The following is a 22040-nucleotide window of genomic DNA, read 5'->3' as shown; positions in this document are numbered from 1 at the left end:
GATACACACACACACACACACACACACACATACAAAATAAAAAATAAAATCTATGGGGGATAACCTATGAACAGACAGTGAACATCTGGCAGCATGTGGCAGATGTTCACATTGCATAGGCTGTCACCAAATGTGAATATATGTCTGCACAATAATTGTCAAAAACACACTGATGAATGAAAGGGATTGACAGAATGAGCAGTGGATTTGTAAAAAAAAAAAAAAAAAAAGATGAAAACAGCTTTCATTTGTATAGCACTGTAATGGCCGCCCAAGACTAAGCGAAGTAGTATAGCTAACTTTGCAACTAAATTTGGCAGTGGGAGAGTAATACTATTTCCACATCTTGCTAATCCTGAAATAGAGCCAGAGCTCATGTGTAAGAAGTTTATCGCATTACAAGATCATGGTACTACTCCATTCATTCTCTTAATCGTAAAGTTTAACTAGCATACTCAACTCTGAAAAATGCCACCATGAAATAAAGTTTAAAAAAAAAAAAAGTTAAGGTTGTGAATTAATTATTGCATCTCTCTTACAAGAGGATTCATGGAGCTAGAATTCCTTTCAAAACAGTGGCTTTTTTTTCTTTTCTTTTCTTTCATTAGCACTAAAAGGAGAAACTGATAACACCAGGAGGTTAGGTTTTGTCTGTTACAAACATGCACTCATTCGCTTCATAAATAGATTCACTTGGAAGAGGATACAGGTTTGAGGAGGAAGCATGCAACGCTTTGAGTTAGAAAACCTTCAGCTTTTCCTGTTTTGTCTTTCAGAATACAATTCTTGAATCACAATCTTCTAATCCAATAGAAGCAGGCAGGTCATTTTGGATAGGTTTCTTGATGGTTCTCCATAGCCCAAACCCAGCCCCAGCAGTCACCCCGAGTTACAAAAGTCTCTATATGGCTTTGTTCTCCTGTGTGAACGATACTATTGCCATTTGTTTTGTTGGACAGGGATAATCCCAAACAAAAAAGGCTCAAAATGGCCAATGAACGATCAGATAAGGAGAAGGAGGCACACTGGGACACACGATCAGGGGTCATAGGTTAGGGTTCACAGGGTCCGGAGTCTGATGGGGGGGGGGGGGGGCAAAAATAATCTTCATTTCCTGTTAAGTTTTGTGCTCTTGACAGTGCGTTTGGAGCCCTCTGTGCAGCTGCGTATACCAGCGAGGTGCAGCAAGGAGCCAGCGGCTTCCTTTAGCTCCTCATCCAGCTCTGGCTTGACCTCACGTCGTGCCCTCTTACCGGCGGGCCACTTGATGGCGGGCGGACGTCGAGAAGTCTGGTGGACGCCCCTCTCGTCCCAGAGGTCGGAGTCCTCGTCACTGTGGAAGCCCTCGCTGCCGGCGCGGTGGGACTGCCTGCGGTCGCAGCCTCCTTCGTCCAGGGAGGAAAGAGACGAAGAGGAGGAGCGGGAAGAGCAGCGCTGCAGGGCTACGCTGCTGTAGTTGTGGTCCTGCTTTGGATCACTGCTCACCAGGACAGAGTCGGGTCGGGAGAGGTCCAGCGGGCTGTCAGAATTGCCTGAGGAGAGCAGAAGATGAAAAGAGTGATAAGGATACATTACACACAAGATATTTTACACATCTTTTACATATTCAGCATGACAAATGCTCTTAACATTGCATGTCATGAAAAACTCATTGTCATTGTCATGAGTGTCTTGCTTCAGTTGGCTTAAAATAGGTTGTGACTGATACAAGTAAATCCTAATTTAACTTTACAGTAAACCAGCTAAGAAGAAAAAGCCAGAGACATTAAAACTCACACTGTTGCTTTAGCTTGCTTTGTTTACAAGTATAAAGCAGAACTGAGACTTGTCTCAGCCCAAGAGGGAAAACCTAATCTCAAAATATCTTGCTTCATGCATGTTAAAGCAGACCATTGCTGGGGAAAGTACAAATATTGGCAAAACTCAATCGCACTACAATTATCCTTAGAGGCTTCTGCAGTCATTGAATCAAATGAATTAAGTACAGACTTAATAATTTAAAATATAAGCAATAACAGCTAATAAGTTTGATTAGAAAAAAATCTGAACTTGACACATTGAAAAACACATGAATTTAGTGATTTACCTTAGAAAGATCCTGCACTAAAACACTTTCTCAAACTGACCTAAGTTGGCGTAATATTCTCCAAAAACATTTTAGAATAAATCATGTGTTAAAGGTATAGTTCAACATTTCTGGAAATACGCTCATTCGTTTTCTGGTGTTTATTAGGATTTTGTCAAATTTGAACAGAGCCAGGCTAACAGTTTCTCCCCCCCCCCCCATTTCCAGTCTTTGTGCTAAGGTAAGCTTACCAGCTGCTGGCTCAAGTGTTTTCTAAATGTTGAACTATTCCTTTAATAAATGTCTTTAAAAGAATGTCTGCAGAAAATGTTGTAGCCAATCCGGTACAAGTAATGTTCTTGAAACCTATCCTGAGCAAGAACCAACATTTTGTGTGTAAGAACAGGTACACAACACAAATTAAAGCACATAAAATAAAAGAAGACGTAAGCAATGGCAGGGTGGTATGTCACAGGTAGGAGACAAAGAGTTGGAAGAATGGGTGACAGTATGGCTGCTTGTGGATTCTCTTACATGGGTCAACGTGGTGCCCGGGGGCAGAGTTTAAGAGCATCATGGCAGTGGCAGCATCAATGTCAGACTCTGGAAGAGGAGAGAACATGCATGATGGTCAGTCCTGAGGTGTGAAAGCATGGTAGTGTGACATCTCTGCTAGGACTGGGAGGACTGGGTTACTTCAATAATTTAAACTAGTGTTCCAATCGATGCTTACTTAATGGATTGCATATGCAGAAGGTTTATTGAAACAAACCAGAGGATGAATGGAAGCCACTGATATTGCATCCAATCTTTTCAGACCTGACAAAGTGTCTAAAAGCCTCATAGCTCACTTCTGGGGCTCTAAATTATTAATGATTACAGTGAGACTGAGTGCTCGACACTCAGCACCAGCAGAACCTCTGCCTGTCGTCAAGGTTACAAATCCAAGAGGCAGATGGGGGAAAGAGGTGGCTGATACAGTGACTGGGAGCTCTCAACATTATGGTCTACATGAGGCATCAATGACTCGAAAGCAACAAATCAAACCAAGAGTTGAGGATACAAGCACAGTGATGCTGAATGTTCTGGGACTGAAATGTGAACAGGCAAAATAATCAAAATACTGCACAAACACAAGCTTAAAAAACGGCATTGATTTGAATTTGTATACATCTGCTTTTAATGTACATATCCAAACTGAAAAACTGAGATATGTTTGCTTCTGTCTCACCTTTGAATGAGCAGCCTTGTAGAAAAAGATGGCGAGGGGGTGAGGAGGCACTGCAGAAGGTGAACAAAAAACATGAAGGGTCAGATTTGGAGTTTGCAAAGGAGAGGTAAAGAAAAGTCAAAATGTGACTTCAAAACTTTCAGTTATTTAAAGGCAAGGTAAGTCTATTTACATAGCACATTTCAGCAACAAGGAAATTCAAAGTGCTTTGCATAAAACACCAAAAGCTTTGAGACAAACTGTAAAAGAAACTCACCACTAAAGAACATTTAAATACAACCAAAAACAGCCATTAAGGAGCCAAAAGATCGAATGGATTGAATGTCAAATGAATAGAAATACAGACCACTAAAACAAAAGAAAAACCTCTTATGATAAGCTTCATTGAAGCGTAACTCTCGCCAAAATGCACCCTAGGGTGTTTTTGTGAATGTACCTGAGTCAAACTTTAGTTTAAAAGCATAATTAGGACGGAAGTGCCACTTTTAAGATTTACCGTATCTTTGTTTTTTGGTCAAATGGCCTTTTGAATGGGAGTGCTAGGGGCACTTCTATGATCGCATCAAAATCAACATTTTTAAAACACTAAGAAGGCTCGTCACAACATGAAACTTTCTCGAAGTATCACCAGGGGCTCTACACGTGAACTCCAGCATTGAGAACATTGTTTGTGTACACAGAGTTTACTAAAAAGAAAGGTTTTGAACGACTTACTTTAGCAGTTGTTGTTGTTGTTTCCGGGAGCTACCATATCCGAATGCAACGTAACAGGGAGGAGAGTAAAGATGGAAAGCTCCTAAAGCTTAGTTCCATATAAATGCACGGATAATTCGTTGTTTTGTCGTTAGTGAAAAACAATATTGACCTTGTAGTTAAAAAAGGAGCCTCATAAGAATGACATTTCCTCCTATGGAGTCTGTTCATTCGCATTTGGAGATCGACACTTTTTGACTGGTGAGATGGTAGCTCCCGGAAACAACAACTGCTAAAGTAAGTCATTCAAAACCTTTTTTAGTAAACTCTGTGTACACAAACAATGTTCTCAATGCTGGAGTTCACGTGTAGAGCCCCTGGTGATACTTCGAGCAAAGTTTCATGTTGTGTCAAGCCTTCTTAGTGTTTTAAAAATGTTGATTTTGATGCTATCATAGAAGTGCCCCTAGCACTCCCATTCAAAAGGCCATTTGACCAAAAAATGAAGATACGGTACATCTTAAAAGTGGCGCTTCCGTCCTAATTATGCTTTTAAACTAAAGTTTTACTCGGGTACATTCACAAAAAGACCCTAGGTTGCATTTAGGCGAGAGTTACGCTTTAACAATGCCAAGTCCAATGAGTAAATTAAATATGTAATGCTGATTTGGCTAAGCTGATGTGCCAGCTGACAACAATGTCCTGCAATACACATTAAAAACTCATAATTCACAACATCCAGAGAGTGACTGACTGATGACAGTTTACCTGGGTGGGGAGGCGGGTGGTGTGCAGAAGGCATGTGCGGCAGGGAAGTGCTGCTTCTTAAGGGCTTGGATCAGGTTGGGGCGGTACTCAGGGTCAACACACCAAAGAGAACCTTTTCCATTGGCCTGTAGGAAAGAGCAGCGACAGTCAAACTTCTAACCCAGGTTACAAAGTAATAAACTTGCCAAAAACGTCATCTTCTTCAAAACGCTTCTTTGCACGTTACCACTACCAACTGTTGGTCAATTTTAATATTAATTGATTGAGATAGATAGAGATTTTTTTTAAATCTTTTTATTCCACAGAATTATTTGTCAATGGGCAGACAAAATCTGTGAGCACTGCATACAGTAGATTGCATTGATATATTGCATAGTGATGTGTCAAGTTTCATTACAATAAGTCTCATTTTGCCAAATGGCATCAAATCATAAACCAAGCAGTGGAAAAAAGCAAATGCATAACTAAGACTTTCTAAACGGCCTCAACAAAAGGAGGAAATAGCTGCTCCACAGCACTGTGTGAGGAATGAATTTGTCTGTTGGTGATGTGTGCGGGAGTGTGTTAACTGTCACTTTATCTGATGGCGGCGTACTGCCCAGTCGGGGAGGAGAGTAGAGGGAGGGAGGCAGGGAGAAGAATAACCTTGACTCAGATTACCAACCAGCCCTGATGCAGGAAGAAGGAAGTGTTTCCATGGCAACGGAAACCACCAGCCAGTGTCATGTGAAACTGGTGCTGGTGTCTCAGCAGACGAAGGGATCACGCTGTGCACCTGCATGCTGAGCGGTCTGCACCGCACCATGTTGCTACAGTACTAGCTGAGTGCTAACTGCCATCCCCTCCCACGGTGGGAAAATATGAGGTCTTAGCCAGGCACAGACTTGGCAAGTCTGAACTCATACTGGAGCTCAATATGTCTGCCATCGTGACGCTCCCTGGATCAGTATAGTAACATGCAAATAAGGTTGCGTCTGACACAGATCTGACTGTGCTCTTAACAACCTTCCTGCTACTTTCCAAAACTTGCACAACACATGCAAACGATGAAGATAAACTAAAAATCTAAGAGTATTACTATCTGGAATGAATGAAAATCTGATGATAGCTTTGGGGGTGTTTGCTTATGTCACCAAGCCACTGTCAATCAAATCTGATCAAACCACATGCCCAGTCTTAATAAAGCAGATAAACTGACTTAATGCGTGTTGAACACCTGAACTTGAACTTTGAGCGTTGCTTATTTAGTCACGAATATTTAATGTTACACAAAAACACGATTTGAAACCATGTTTTCAGGGGCTTTCAAGTCAGTAATGCTTTCAAACAAGAGCTATCTCTTTTGCTCATTTCTGTACCTTTTCTGCTGCTAACCACATTTTCAATGAAAAAAGGTTGGAAAGCTAAATGGAAATTGCAACCAGTAGGAAGTAAATGAACAATTTCACAACTAATGTTTTACTCATCTCCCTTTCAGTTCACACAAAGGTTTGTGCTGAATATGCAGAATGGGTCTATCCTTTTATCATAAGCATGCGCATATGAGGACAACTTCTCTCTCTTTTTTAACACAAACAGAAATGAGCATGAGTCACACGTTACTCTGCCAGGACCAGGCTGACAAAGATTCTTCCTATAAACTCATCTCTGCACTGCAGGTCAAATTTGCTTCCTTCTCACAGTTTGACGATTCCAACTATTGGATGCTTTTCTCCCTGGTTGAAACAGTTGCACCACTGTGTAGTGCTTCGGGAGATAAAGTCCTATCTTAGTGTGCTGCGTTTGCGTTTCCTCAAAAGGAGTATATGTGACCTTGACTGTATTCCAGCCTTATCGCAGCAGAGTCAGAGGTCCCTGCGGCTGCGTTACAGTCCCTGACACCGCCACACTGCAGCTTCACACTGTTCACCAACAGCGTTTTGCTAAACAAAGCAGACACATTTTGGCCTATGGAAATTTTAATATTACATCATCAAAAGATCTGATGCAGTGCCGTTTTCTACGTTTAAATCTGTGTGAAGTGCATGAAAGTTAGGAGACAGTTTAATAACCTACCTTTCCCAAACTCCTCTCGACCTTGCGGAAGCATTTGTTCAGGGACAAGTTGTGACGAACTGAGTTCTTCCAGCCAGTGGGAGCATTGGAGAAATAAGGGAAGTGCTCGAGAATCCAGCCATAGATTTCTTTAACAGGCAAAGATTTGCTGGGAGACTGCTCAATGGCCATGTAGATGAGGAGAGAAAACGAGAAAGGGGGCTTGGACTTCAAGGAGTCCCGCTCCCTGCCTCGGCTGTGTGGCGAAGACGAGGAGGAGGACGACGGGCCCTGGCTGGACCCGTAGTCTCCCTCTATGTCAAAGAGGGGACTGCCGCTGGGCTGAGCTTCCGGACCTCCCAAAGTGAAGTTCTGAAGCAGGTTCTCATGCAGCCAGTTGAGGTTGGTGAGCTCCTCATCCTCAGTACCTCCAGTACGATCCACACTGGTCGCCAGCGGACTGGACGCACACTCCGCCTCAGGCAGTGTCCCAACACCACAAACACCTTTGAGCCCTGTCCGCTCCTCTTGCATACCCGGAATTTCCGTTTTCTTATCTGGTGACATCCCAATGATTGGACCCATTAAATCAAAGAGGTCTGGAGAGAGAAGAAAGATGAGGTTGTTAATGTTAAACAGCATGGAGACAAAAATCACAGTTTTTGTTGGTGGAGTGATTTCAAAACAAAGTTGGCAGTATGAAATAAATGGATGCGACATAATGGAATGATGTGCTCTCCCAGGCGTTGGCCTTGTTTTCCTAAGTCTTCCCTGGGGGCGCACCCACTGTGGCTGTGGCTGTGGCTGTGCCTGTCTGCCTCTATTGCACTTCCTGGCCCTCTCACTGCCCCTTTCCTCCACGCCTGGAGAGGACAGAGAGGCTCTCAGCTCTCCCTCCTCTTGACTCCAGCCGAGGACTTTCGAGGAGGTCCTCTCAAGCAACTGAACCGACTTAAGGCGCCACTCCTTGACGCCCACCTTGTTTCAGATGAGAACCAGCTGCTTGTTACGTGTAAATGAGCATGAAACCATCCAACGACTGCAGGAATGAGTGGAAGGCCTCCATCTTACAGAGTGGATGGCTCTTATAGACTGATCTGCATTCAGCCAGGATCAAGTCTCAATTTGTCACATGCCAGATTAAGCAGTGTAAAGAGGCTCCAGGCCCAGGAGTTGTCAGTCATTTAACAGCACTAGGAAATTCAATATTGCCAGAAGCGCTGTATCATTAACCAATTCCACCCAAGTACCCTTACTGAGAAGACAGTGATAGTATTTTACATGGACTCAGAGGAAGAATTGTTGGCATGTCATCAGCAATGATCCTGTCAAAGTGTTTAGTTGAACCCAATATTGAACTATGATTTTAATTACAGGCACAGAAAAAGACATGCTAGAATACGTGAATAAGTACCGATTTCAAAATAAAATTGTGTCCAATAAACCTGAATAACTCTGTAAAACCATAACATTCAAGCTATGGTCTTGCAAACTGGTTGGTAAGGCCAAGAGTACAAAGAGATCACTCTTTGGCTCAGCTCACAATAAGCTTTATGTCCTGGGTGTCACCATGACAACCATGCCATCCCTTTAATTCAGAGCAAAAATCCCACAAACAAGATATATAGATAGATTAAGAAAATAATGTCTGAAGCTCCGCCACAGACGACCACTCTGTGACGAAATGCTGCTGCACCCGGGTGGGTGGACACCAGATTCCCCAGTTAGGGGTGGTCTAGGATGTGCTGGATACGGACCGAGATGGGAGTACAGCTGGAAGGTTGGAGAGGAAAAGGCGCACCGAGAGTGGTGGATAGACATATGTTTTCATTTCTGTGATAAGATAAGAATTGGGTCAAACTCGAGAGTGTTTGCACAGTGGGTGAGACAGGAGAACACACACACACACACACACACACACACATTTGTCAAAGCCAGTCAGCGAGGACATTAGGGGGAAGGAGGAGGAGGCATTAGGCCATTTACAAAATAACCACTCAACTCTCAATGAGGGGATAAACATATAGCAGACTTATCCTATTTTGGGTTAGAATGACTTCTAAATCTAGGGTCGCAATTCATTCTTTATTCGTTTAAGTTTCTGTCATAATAGGGCATCATGTCTGCTCTGTATGTGACGTCATGTCAGCTACATTTTGTCCTGCATTCTGCGTGTCAATCCTCCATTGTCTGTTTTTTGTCAGCACCATTGAAATTTCCTTGTGAGCCGCATATACTTCTGCAATTTGTTCACCAACCAAAAGGAAGTCAAAGAGCTTTCCAGGCCAAAGGCAAAAGGGACTGGCAGAGTGAACATAGGAAAGGACAAAGCAATAGGGAGAACCTTTTATAGAAGTACAGAGAAAGACAGAGAGTAAAAGAGAGTCTAAAGCCGCATTTCCATCAAACACTTCCGGTTTAGTACCTTTAGAACCGTAGGTAAACCATACGGACATGTACCTAAAAAATCTGTTTTGCGTTTCCACCGCTGACGGTACTGTGCAGATTCCGAGACAATGCAGAGACACGTCTGAACCAATCACAGACTACAGTGTATCTAGCTCCAACCTTTATTTTATCAGATCAGTGTGCTAGGTAACTCAACAGAGGTGTAATGAAAAAAAACTGGACGGAATCAAGTGCTTCTATTTGCAGAATCAACCAATTTTGACAATGGAAAGGCAAAAATAACTGTTCTAATGTGAAACAAAACTAATATGAACCGGACTGTTTGGTGGAAACGGGGTTCAAGAGACTGAGAGGAAAACAGAGAGAGTGAGCCAGTGGTAGTGAGGCACGCTATGTAAGTTATCCTGAGTCTAAGATGAATCACAGCTCTCAGCAAAGTAGAGCAATCAGATGTGTCAGGTAGCGAAAGAACTGTCCATTTGTGTTAAAAGAAAACCTCTGCTCCAAAACACAGAAACGTATCTCTTGACATTACACATATTTTGAATGAATTTACAAACAGAAAGGGGGACTGTGCAGACAGACAAGGAAAATATAATTTATCCTTCCAAAAATATTTTCTGAATTAGGCTAGTCATGTCCACAGGCCAAAATATCCAATGCTTTTGAAAATAAATTATGTTTTTACGCACAATTAAGAGCACATTTTTAAAAAAGTGTATGCCATTTGACAAGGATCCCAGGCTGTTCTATGAGGCCATACTCTAGCCTGTTGCTGTGTGAGTTTAAGTCAAGTCTAGATCCATGACTGTGTCATTAGGGTTGGGTATCGTTTGGGTTTTTTCCGATACCGGTGCTAAAACGATACTTTTAAAACGGTGCCGGTGCCTAAACCGAAATATATATAATATATTAATAATGTATATAATATAAAATATTTAAAAAAAAAAAGGAACACAAAACAACAGTTGGCGACATTAAAGAACGGCTTGTTTATTGCTAAGGCCTTATGGTCAAAATTAAATGATTGATTAATAATGTAATAACAGTAACTTATAACAATGACTTATTTCCCCAGTAAATTGCTGGTAAACGACAAAAACAAGCACCAGATGGTAAAAGGGTATTTTACATTAACTTTGAATGCACCACAAGGCTGGCGAATTTCTAGTAAATGCACCGTCTGTTGTTTTTCCGACAACGGCAGCTGCAATCAAACTGTTACGTCCCAGTGTTGGAATCCTCTACAGGGAAGGAAGTTTTTTTTTTCAAATTTTCTCATTACTACCGTTTACGTCAGAACCGGTGCCCTATTGGCACCACGTTTCGGTACCCAGCCCTAGTTACAATACATGCTGATGACAAACATAAAGGTCGCTGTTGAACAAGCCAACCCAGGTGTGGCAAAACAGGTCTCGACTGCATGGGTTCTTTCGTTTGATTAAAAAGGTGTAGCCTAGTCAAAGTGTTTTCTGGAGTCAGAGTCAACTGTAAACACTCCACATGGTTGTCCTTTTTTCTTCAACAGGCTACAAGTGACTGCCTGTAAACCCGATTCAGATATGTGGCACGGAAATGAGAAGAAGTCACAGCCTAGGTGAAGTGTTAGACCACTGATTAACCTTAAAGCACAAGAGAGCTTGACCTTAGTCTATCTTCACAGCCATGACCTCTCAGCTGGGCCCCTTAGTATCTCCTCCAGAAGATTGTCATTTGAATATCAACAGAATGAGGATGGATGATGAGAAAGCTGCCATGCATCCAGCCAAACACAGAAGTGTTTGGCTGGATGCAAGGCAAGGAAGTGACTGCAGCTGGTCAATTACCACTGCTGTTGCAATGATCACAGTTATGACTGCTCTTATGAAAAGGCATCAAAGAGAGGCTGCTGGGATTGCAATGCATAATGGGATGCTAGTGTGGAGAGGGGAGAGGGAGCTAATAAGCCAGACTGGCCTGTTGACTGCAGCATCCTTAAAAATACACCAAAGCTACAATGGTGCTGACCTGGTGGCTCATCTGCAAGTTAAAATAGCCCCGCGCACCGCCAGCCTCATCATATTCATGTGCAAACAGGCAGGCACTAACAGCAGGTGCCAAGGCACATCTCTCTCCCCCCCCCCCCCTTCAAACTGCTCTTTTATCCTGTTAAGCACTTAGCCCATTCAAAAATGCACAAAGACATATGGAGATGGCTTTAAGTAGCAAATCAAGCCGTTGATGTGTCAAATATGTACAGGGGTATGCAAAGGAGATGATAGCAGCATCAAAATGAAGAGGTACTGGTTTGAGATGTTTTCTGGAACAGATCTCACGATCAGGACTCAGTTGCCACGGCAGCCAATGTTGTAAGGGAAGCAATTGTGCTCATGTCTGTGCATGAAGAGAGAGCTAATGTGGAGAGATCAATACAGGCGGAATATGCTGAGGCCAGCAGTCTGCTGCTGTTCTCCACAAACCTGTCTGACAAAGAGCAGTGGCATAGGCCACAACCAACCTGGATGCCATGGCAGTACTGACTCAGTGCCACTAAGGTATACTTTATAATACCAATTCTATGCACCAAAAAGCTGTTTGTTCGGTAAAAAAAAATACATACGTTTTTATGTAAGTAACTGATTTCAGAACAAAAACTGTAGAGATCATGTATGTAACTGCTGTGAGTTAATGCACAGATGTACTCAAGCACACCCTCCTCAAAAGAAATAAACCAGTTGACACAAACCAGTTACACCTCTGTCATAGATACACAAAGGTGTGTTCCAAAGCCCCATAGCGAGGGCTGTTATTTGAAACCCTAACTGATATTTAGGGGACTACCCAGTCTGGCTGGAGCTCTAAAAATGTGAATGAGACAAAGGGGGGTTGAGTTAGAGTGGAAGAGAGAGAGAGAGAGAAAGAGAAAGAGAAAGAGAGAGAGAGAGAGATCCAAAGCGCCAAGTGGCAGTCTTTTTTAAATGGGAGGGTCAAATTATGTCATAACAAATAAAGCATCCGTTAATGTGAAGGCTAATCAGGCTACTGTTAAAGCACGTCTAAATGATACATTTTCAAATCAAACTACTCAATGGATTAAAACGATCTACTCAGTGCCCGAGGTGAAAGCGAATTAAAAAGCTTGCACAAAGCATCACAATTGGCCCCACACTCGGCTCATACAAAGGAGCAGTTGTTTTTGCTCTAGTCATGTTTCAGAAGTGCTCAGTATTCACCTCACAGTTTTAAACAGAGGACCGGGAGGAAAGGAAACACCTCCTGCCTGTTGAGGAAGTTCATTTTCAGAAAACAAATTCAGACTTCACCCAGAGACAGTTAGGCCCGCTCTACACCAAAACAGTGGACTCGAGCAGTGAGAGGCAGCGTCCATTGAAGCAGCAGTATTTACTCTGGCAATCTATGAATTCCACCAGCATGTAACTTATGGACTGCTGACAAACAAGCTCAAACCTATTGTATTGACTAATGCAATCACTTAACAGTCAGGGGAAAAACAAGCAAACAAAAACAATGGATATTGTGATGTTCATCAGATACATTAACTTCACACAGTGATTTTAAACTCGAACACACAGGACTACACTTTGACTGTCAACAGAGGTGAGGCCTTCAAAAGTACATGCCAGTCCCCAGCCAACACTGAAACCTTATCTCTTGGGTCATGTGGCTGAGTTCAGTGTACAAACACTCAACACAAAATACGCAACAATCTCATACTCTTCTAAAAATCGAAAGCAGCACTAATTGCCCATTTGCTTTTACATTAGGGTCCAAATCCTTCTAATAAATTCTTTAAAAAAGGGGATTTTGTTTAAGATTCTATATTTTTGAAAGGCACAATGAATGTGGCTTCAACAGTTCCGAAGACTCAACGTGAGCCCTTCCAGTAATGTGCTGTGTGAGATTACTTCCCATGTAAACAGGTCTACTGTATTTGCAAATGAAGTTTTGTGTACAAGAGAAAACCGAGAGCACCAGTAAGGCCCTGCAGGAAAGCCAAGTGACAAAAGCCTTCAATCCTGAATCACAGCAAACTAATGAACTCCTTCATAGGTATCCACGTCAAATACAGTGGGAACACACGGCCAAAGAAAACAGCATGAAGACAGCTGGAAGTACCTTGCTTTCAAAGAACAAAAATATTTACTGAAGCTTCTGGCGTAAACCTACTGAAGTGAATTCACAGCTAAATATGGACATGCAGTGATTAACGGTATTATAACATGAAGATAGGCAACAAGTTTACTTCTTTTGGCAGCTCTTAAAAGGTTTGCTATATCTTACATTACAGCCTCTTCTATTTGTCTTTCACTTACTTCTGTTGATTCAACATCAGCAGCTTCTAAAACATTCACATTTTTGGGTAACAAGGTACAAAAAAAAAGGAACTACAATTTAAAATCTCTCTTAATTAGCGCTAATACAAGTTTGTTTTTTTACACTTTATATTTTTTCTACAAAACCCTTTTTTTTCCCCAACGTAACAAAATAAGCAAACTTTTCCTAAGAGTCTATGTTTAATGTCTTGAAACAAATAGAGCCATAAGAACATTTCTCATAGGCCTATTTGTACCAACTCTCAGTACGAGAAAAGTTTTAAATATGCAGTGCAAACAAAAATGAAATGTTATAGCATCCAGACTTTCACAATACACCCGAGAGCAGTTAGTTACAATAATTCAGGGTACAACATCAAACAAGCTTTTATTTGACTTATTACATGTTTTGTTGCCACACAAGTGCATGGCTTCGGTTACATCTCCTGCTCCAATGAAGTTTACTTTTAAAGTTTTAACAAACTTTTTTTTGCAACAAATAACCATGGTGAGCTGATGATAAAGTAGGACTTTTAAAAATAGCAAAGCTCTAGTATGCTCTAGTAAACTGAGCTGCGTGCTTATTCATGGATTGAGCCGTTTCAAGTACAGAGCCCAGTATTAAACTCTGATTCACATGGTGCATCAGTTTACTTTTGTACCCTTCACCAGTGCTGTTCTAATGACAATACTGTATTACAACTGAACACTACATTGTTTACAGTTCTGTGGCACCATTGTTGGTTGGCACTGGTAACACAATTTTGGTAAACTGACAATACAATCCCCATTCAGCTTCACACATCCTAGAAGATCCTGATAATTTGCACACAAGATGGTCTGCCAGAGTCATCGTCGTCATACTGCAATCAATTAAGTAAATAAATCCCTTTAATTCGGGACACAGCCTTGCTTTCTTCTACCTTTTTTTCAATCAAGGAAACGGTCACATCAGTGTTGCTTTCAATGAGGCTGGCCCTAATGGGCTGTGTCCTGCGTCCACCCCGTCAGAAATGAGACAGGGACAGTCAGGGGGTTAGAGAGGGGCAGTGAAGAAAAGGAAGAAGTGTGGGGGGGGGCTGCGCACTATAGAGTCAATGCATAGCCACTGTGCTCAATCAAAAGATGTAAAACAATAACTGGAGTAGACAGAGGGGCGCCACAATACACACATTGCCCATGTGCAACTTCTGTAAACACACACGCAGAGGCAGGCGTATGAAGGAAAAACTGAGGTAGAAACTCAAAATATTTACATTCAAACTATGGATTTTTAGGTATGCAGAACCAGATTAACCGGTTCTGCCTTTTTGTTGATGCCATGACATTACCTTCAATACATTGAACCTAGTTTGTAAAATAGTGACAGCTGTAAAGTCATATAGGGGATACAAATAGATGCCATTGAGATGTACCCCGATCTCTACATGATGTGAACCATCACCAAAAGACAAGTTATTGGAAGTAAGTAGTCGGAACAGGACAGGAAAACAAAAGAAGGGAGGCAGCCGCAGCACGTGCTTCTACGGGCATTTACATTTGCATCTCAAATTCAGAGCCACCACCTATGTTTGATTAGCGAAATGTCAGACCCAAGACTATAAACTCCCGGGGATATCCCTCCTTCAAAAACACACAGGGGGTGAGCAGGTGAGGAAACACACATGTGCAGCTTTAATTATTCAAGCCAACCACCACAAAACTGCATAAAGCAGTAAACTCCACAAGCCAGACAGGCCAATGTCAGCAGTTAGAGCTGGAGCTCCCTGATCTCAGATATGTGGTTGTTCAATTTAACAAGGCCATCATAATAGAATGTAAAAGGAGATCCACACATTCTTTATAAAAATAAATAAATAAAACCGCCTATTAAGACTTTCTTTGGCTCATATATATATATAAAAAAAAAAAAATACTTACACTAAAGTAGCAACGATGGTCTACTTTCGCCACCTTTACAACACATGCTGTGTTATGCTGAAATCATTTTCCACTCTGAATTTGTAAAACACTGCAATATTATGCACACAACACAACGATATAATTATGGGAATACAGTACTTCAAGTGAACAAAGACCTTCAACTTCCTTTTTCTGCCAATCATCTAACTATTTAACCTCTTCCATTACAACCATTTGAGAAAGAAGAAAGAAAGAAAAAAATATATTTGGAAGGTAAAATCAAAGTCACAAATGACTTGGTAATAAAAGGGTGTTCAGAAAACATTAGGTAATACAGCTTTGAGCTTTTCTGTTTAGCCAATCCATTAGAAACCAGGTTCAGACTGTGTTAAGCAATCAAGTTTTTGCAACATGGGTCAGCTTTCGTAATGAATTTAAAGCCACAGTCACTCATATACCTACAAAGAACATGGTGGATTTTAGAGGACGCAACCTTTCATTTACCCTGCTGGGTCAGAGTACGCAACTCTGTGATAAGACTGATTACATGGCACACCACCATTTTGAAGTGAAGATTCTTCACCACTCTTGCGAAAGACGGGGTTACCGCTATAAAGCTACAATCCACCTCCATGCCATTTCCTTATTAAGATGTTTCATACATTATATTCAGTATAATCTGAAGACTGAACAAAACAACAGAAGACCATTGGATGTAAATGCCTTCTTTTTTTTCTTTTTTTTTTTTTTAAACACAGGAAATTTGCTTAATAAAACTGTTGCGCTGTGGTGGTCTCTTTTGTCACATTGTTATCATACATCCTCTGAGGAACATCTTCCTGTTCTGTCATCATCAGTACAGTACAATGGAGCAACTTCTCTGAAAGGTGACACGAATGTGTTTACCAAGGAGTAATAATGAAGTGTGGCATTCATGGGAGTTCGAAAGGAGCTTAAAATATATTTGTATAGTCAAAACATGGACATGGAGCAATACATTGAAGTATGTGACGATCAGGGCATTACGCCAATACCCAGGGTTAACCATTAAGATTATATGACAAAAATGATACCAACAACTAGTTGTTTAATTAAGTGTCAAGCTATCATCAGTAAAAACATCCGATTCTCAAGTCTGCCAGTTAGATTTTGAAACACTGTGCACTGTGAGCAGCAGACTCATACAAAAAGACTGGGCAGTCGGCCTCCTAGTTCACCTCTTACTGAGGAAGAAAAGGACCTCAAACCATGGAGTAATGCTGGAAACTACATTGTCTTAAAGGCTGATTCCAGCAATTCAAATAACCCTATGATGGTGCATAACTAAAGATAATTCAACTCAATACTTTAGATCCCTGTAGTTATTAAAGCCTTTTCACGTCAGCAATAACCACATCCCTGGGTTACGACAACTCTTATTTATAGTAACGAATGTCAGTAAAGTTAGCAGACTCATCTATTCTGGGAGGCAAAAGTCCTTACCCTTCAGAGGCTTCTGTACAGAAAAACATGTACAGGAGTGGATACATGCTAGAGCTACAAACAACAGCAAAGACAACAGATGGTTTGACCTACAACATGACCATGGAGAATCTGGCAATAAAATAATGGCAGATTGACAACATCTGTTTCTTTTTTGTCTTTTTTCGTCCCTTAAGCTCCTGTTGCCTTTGTCTTCTATTTATCAGTAGGGCTTTAACAACTGTCAAGCAAGAAGAACAGAATGTCAGTCTACATTAATGTCATAACCTCACAAAGAAAAATACATTTTCCTATCTTCCTATCTACTTTTTTTAAATAGCCTACACCCAGAAACCTCAGCACACAATGAATTTTAGACGTCGTTTGTCCAGTAAAGAAAACAGACAGGCTGCAGGTAGAGAGACTACAAGGGCAGACAGCCATCACCAGACACGTGGAATAACAAAGTATATGAAGACCTATTCAACAACAACAGCAACAACATCATATAAAGTATATCCAACTGGATTAAACAGAGATATTTTCCTACACTGTGACATTGTTTGTAGAGCACTCTGTATCTGGGACAATCTTGTGATAATCCATTACATCATGTGCTTAACGTTAGCTAGCCAGTGTAGCCTCCCAACCTCTGGCACCGTCGATATAGCTATACCATGAAATATTCAACCATTTATAGATTTGAGGGCGATATATGCGTCTTTAAATTAAAACCAACAGAAAATTATTTAATATCGCTGTTTAACGTTACTAACTTAAAACTTGGGAAACTACGCGATAACCAAAGGCATTTAGTGACACACAAAGTCGAAGCCAGTGGAAAATGTAAACTGAAAGTGCTGTTAGCAAAGAAAACTAATATGCTTTGTAGCTAATGCTAGGCAGGCGGTGGCATTACTCACCACAAACCAAGACTACTCACAACCAGTAACGTTAACACAATGAGAATACAAAGTTACACGTAATGACGTGGACTATTGCACAACACTTTCCGAAACACAGGACTCGTTACAAAATAACTTATGTCGGGTTAGATACATTTGTTCAGCTTTGAGAAGAGTAGGTTTGATAGCTGTAACGTTACCAACGTTAGCTCACTCACCGTTAGGCAAAGTAGCTTTAGCAGTAGCTCGGTGGGTCAGTGAAGGTAAATCTACTGCTAGCGTTAGCATGACATTTTAACTATCTAGAATAGTATAGTAATTCTATATTAATTTATTAAACGATGACCACTATTGGGTGCTATGAATATGAGCCTGGAGAGCAGAGAGAAGTGACGTTAACATTAGCTAGCTGGCCACATGCTGTCGCTTGTTCTGCCATGCTGGCTGCTCTAAGCAAAGTCACTTGACCACATTTACTTTTCGCTTGTTCTAAACACAATCCGTATCCACCCAAACCCTATATAATTACAGATAAATTAAAAAAGGATCAAATACTTACAATCATGCACGGCGTGCCTCGGTGCGGTATGTTTAAAGACACGTCTGTGCGCAGTTTATTCAGATGTCTGTCTCACACAATGTCAGAGATCAGATCAGCAGCTGCTTCCTCCATACACGCAGCGCGCAGATCACACAGCGCACGGCAACGCTACCAAACCCCTTGCCGTCGTCATGGCAACAGACCCACTTCAGCCAATAAAAACCCCTCCCCTCCTATCTCCCCTGGCAACTGCCGCAGCGCAGGAGCTCCGCGAACGCGCACGCCATCCTATTGCATAGTGAAATGTGCTTTCACTTTTATCGGCAGCTGCTTGTAACGCAATATAGAGGAGGTAAATGTGTTTATAGTGTTTTAACCACATTTGATGAATGATAAGGTATATAGTGAAGCAGTGATGGGATTAATAATAATAATTGAATAAAGTGTGCGAGTGATCAAGCCGGACGGGTCCCACACAAACACTCCCGCGTTATTTAGGATACACAAACACCTCGGGGCGGAGAGAAACAATGTGTCACCACACCCAGCCTCATGACGATAGTGGGCCCTCAACAGGGCCCCTCCCAGAGTAAACGATGATACCACGAGCTAACGTGAACAGACTCATGCTGGGTGATGCCTGAGCATTTAGAAAAAGAAAAGAAAAGAAATGGGAAGAAAAAGAAAAGCACTGTTATGTAGCCTACTTTTCTCAGTTGCACATAAAGCTCATTCTCTGTGCATGTGTGAAAAATCGAAATTGCACATGGTATTCACATAACTACGGTGTGCTTTTAGAGCCAAAACTGTGCTACAGGAAAACCAGCAGGTCGGTTTTGTGTCTTTTCCAGGCTATCTGTTGAGTGCAGCTTTACTGGCCAACTGACTTCACACCAAACTGTAACTTTCACATAATGGTGGTGATACCTTACTCATCTCAGCCACTCCATTTCATAAGCGTACATGAGTAGCTCTCTGTGGACTGATCTAATAGCCTCTCTGTTTGCTTTTACTGTGTCTAAACCCCAATAGCGGCCATGCAGCAGTGCTGTAAATACTTCTGCACTAGTGTTGATGCACACTCTTGTTTTACCCCTTCATCCAACTGGACAAACAGGCTTTGCAGTGGCGCAATGGTGTCTTTGTGTCAGAGTGAATACCTGAGTGATACTCTGGAAAGTATTTTTGTTGATCTGTGGTTTAGTACTTCATTAACAGGATGCTTCAATGAGTTTCTTGTCCTATTTTGTGTCAGTTTGTTCAGGTATGTTGTGAACACTCATGTATATTTTATGCCTATACATTTTATTAAATGTGGTAATATTCATTTGTCCTACAAAGAAGGTGGGAAGTGATTTATCAGTAGTGGCAGAGCACTCTGGGTACCATTATATGTATTCATTCATTCATTCATGTTTTTTAGCCATTGCTCAGGTTGCTGTGGCATAATTTTCTTGCACACTGAGCTATTCTTAGGGCCTTTGCTGCATAGACTCTGCCCCATTTTTCCTTTCAGTATCACTCCTAGGGATGATGAAGTTGCAAAGCTAGCAAATGAGAAAGAGGAGAGCAAGATGCATTTATCACACAGGGAAACAGTTGATTGAGGATGTTTTGAAAAGACAGACCCATTATTCTGTGTGCCTGCAATGGTGCTAATCTGATTGTAAAAGCTGTTAAAGGCTAAAACAACATGCCCCACTGACCACCATCAGAGATTTTCATAGCGGTATTGGAGTATTTCCTGGACCATATAAAATGCTGTCTACCCAGGGAGCTTATGAGGGACTTTAGGAATGATCCTTATTGTGAGATGAAAGAATAACAAAAACGTCTTTGTGAGAACTGTGTTAACTTAACAATGGGGGAGAATAATTATAGTAAACAGATTTGTATCAAAGGGAGTGAGGTGAAGAATAGCAGGATTACAGACTATGAGAGTAGTTCATGTAAGGCAGTAAAAATGGTACTGATGGAGGGATGAACAATGAGGAAGCTAGCCTGTGATGGAGACTAGTGGCCGAGCATGAATGAGGGTGCAGTGTGTCTTAGCAGCCAACCCATGGTGGCATAGCGGTCAGGAGGCCTGCTGCTTTAATGGTCCATAAATCTGTGTGGACTGGCTGGTCTGATGCCGCCCCAGTGAGACCCTCTCATGCGGAAAATGAATCAGACCATTTTTATGGAGCGCAAGTGTGGAAGCTCTCACCCTCCCTTTACTGCCAGCGAGCCGATAAGAGCTGCTGCACGCGCACAGGCACTCCATTTCAGCAGGTCTGGAGCTCATAAAACTCTCTATTAGTGACAACCCCTGTTTGTATGCTGCTCTTCATTCAATCTGTCCTCCTGCCTTTGTTGTTCTCGCTCCGTTTTCTTTTTTTTCTCATTACACCTCGCTTTGGTTTCTGGAGTGGGAACACAGACGTTGACACTTTGGTACACAGCCAGTAAAGAGGTGAAAACTAGAAAAGATAGATCACATTACTGTAGATTCAAAATACAATGTTATACATTAAATACATTTTATGTATTTGTTAGAAACATGCCATGTGTTGTATCTTTACCTCTTTCTTTCTACTGCTTGCTCTCACTCAAACATTTAGAACAGTAGTGCTATTGTGTAATGAGAAGAAAAATGCATTCTGGGACTATGAATTCACCCCAAATATTTACCACTATGCACAATTTTCCAGGCTTTATCCATTGTTTTCTCTGGTTATTTCCACTTCATGTACCTTGGACAGGTGAAGACATTATAGAGTGTACTATTTAAAGTCGCTGTTCTGGTCCTTTTAGAGGATTTACATGCTGGAACAATCACCTGCTGTTATTATGGGACTGAGACCAACAGGCAACCTGCACCCTGAGCTAATTAGTTTGAACCTCCTTTGAAATGCGAAGTGGAAGAGCCATCAAGAGAATTGTGACGTATATTAAAGAGTTCTAACGCACATACACACGTGCACATACATGCATTTAGAAACACACGCAGACGCATGTGCAGACACATACACTGAGCCTATATGACATTTCATTTTCCTAGACAAGGGTATGGTCAGTGGGGCTACTGGTTAAACAGGTAGTATTTGCATTCTTCAACTGTGTGTGAAGCCACGGTTGTTTGAGGAGAGAACACAAACAAAGCACAAGCAACATCTTATTTTTATCTTTAAGTATTCCTAAAGGCGACATTCATGTCTTTGCAGTAGAAATGGTGTAAATGTTACCTGTACGCGCCCTCTAACTGTCAGCAGAGCAACCAGGCGTGGTCAACTTGTTTCAAATGCAACACTTTCTTTGTTCTCCAGCTTTGTTTTCCCTGGAGGTTCTCCCAGCTTTTGCCTGCAATACCTCAACTGAAGAGTGTGTTTGCCTACAGAAGCCTTTGTTTGACAATCCTTTCTGCTAACCGGGTCTCATGAATTGTGTCAGCAGTGTGCTGATTGTCTGTTATCTGTCAGCTGATAAGTGCCTCCTTCAATGCACAGGCAATAAAATGCTCAACATGTAGGGCAGAGGAATGATCCATTCAACAGTCAAACAAATATCCTGTAATTCTGTATTGATTCAGTATATTTGTTCAGGTTAGACTGGGCAAACGCTTGTATAAACAGGCCCAAGTGTCAATTTGTTCCAGTGGAGGATTAAGCATGCCAGCATGAACTAAGGACAGTAAGTTACTCATTAATGGGGATTAATGAGACAAACTAGCTGTTTA

At 41.5% G+C, this 22040-nt stretch overlaps 1 protein-coding gene across 1 annotated transcript; it reads right to left on the bottom strand.

Annotated features, from left to right (window-relative positions):
• Positions 1 to 213: 213 nt before the first annotated feature.
• On the bottom strand, positions 214 to 18536 carry foxn2a (forkhead box N2a). The gene is made up of 6 exons (XM_078273006.1): positions 18341 to 18536; positions 6813 to 7390; positions 4758 to 4882; positions 3297 to 3346; positions 2600 to 2668; positions 214 to 1532 (listed from the first exon to the last, which is right to left on the bottom strand). Exons 2-6 carry the CDS (start codon positions 7374 to 7376, stop codon positions 1108 to 1110), a joined length of 1233 nt encoding a protein of 410 aa, XP_078129132.1. The 5' UTR covers positions 7377 to 7390; positions 18341 to 18536; the 3' UTR covers positions 214 to 1107.
• Between the last annotated feature and the right edge of the window lie 3504 nt (positions 18537 to 22040).

Source organism: Sander vitreus, chromosome 17, assembly GCF_031162955.1.
Source record: "Sander vitreus isolate 19-12246 chromosome 17, sanVit1, whole genome shotgun sequence".
NCBI lineage: Eukaryota > Metazoa > Chordata > Actinopteri > Perciformes > Percidae > Sander > Sander vitreus.
Note: the sequence above shows the minus strand (reverse complement) of the source record. Positions and strands in the feature narration are given on the sequence as shown.

Excerpts from the sequence above, each read along its gene's own strand:
- foxn2a (XM_078273006.1), bottom strand. The coding sequence starts at position 7,376 with ATGGGTCCAATCATTGGGATGTCACCAGATAAGAAAACGGAAATTCCG. Across the intron at positions 3,347-4,757 it reads CCACCCGCCTCCCCACCCAG|TGCCTCCTCACCCCCTCGCC; the intron begins GTAAACTGTCAT and ends CACCTTCTGCAG. Across the intron at positions 1,533-2,599 it reads CGGGCACCACGTTGACCCAT|GCAATTCTGACAGCCCGCTG; the intron begins GTAAGAGAATCC and ends TGCTCTCCTCAG.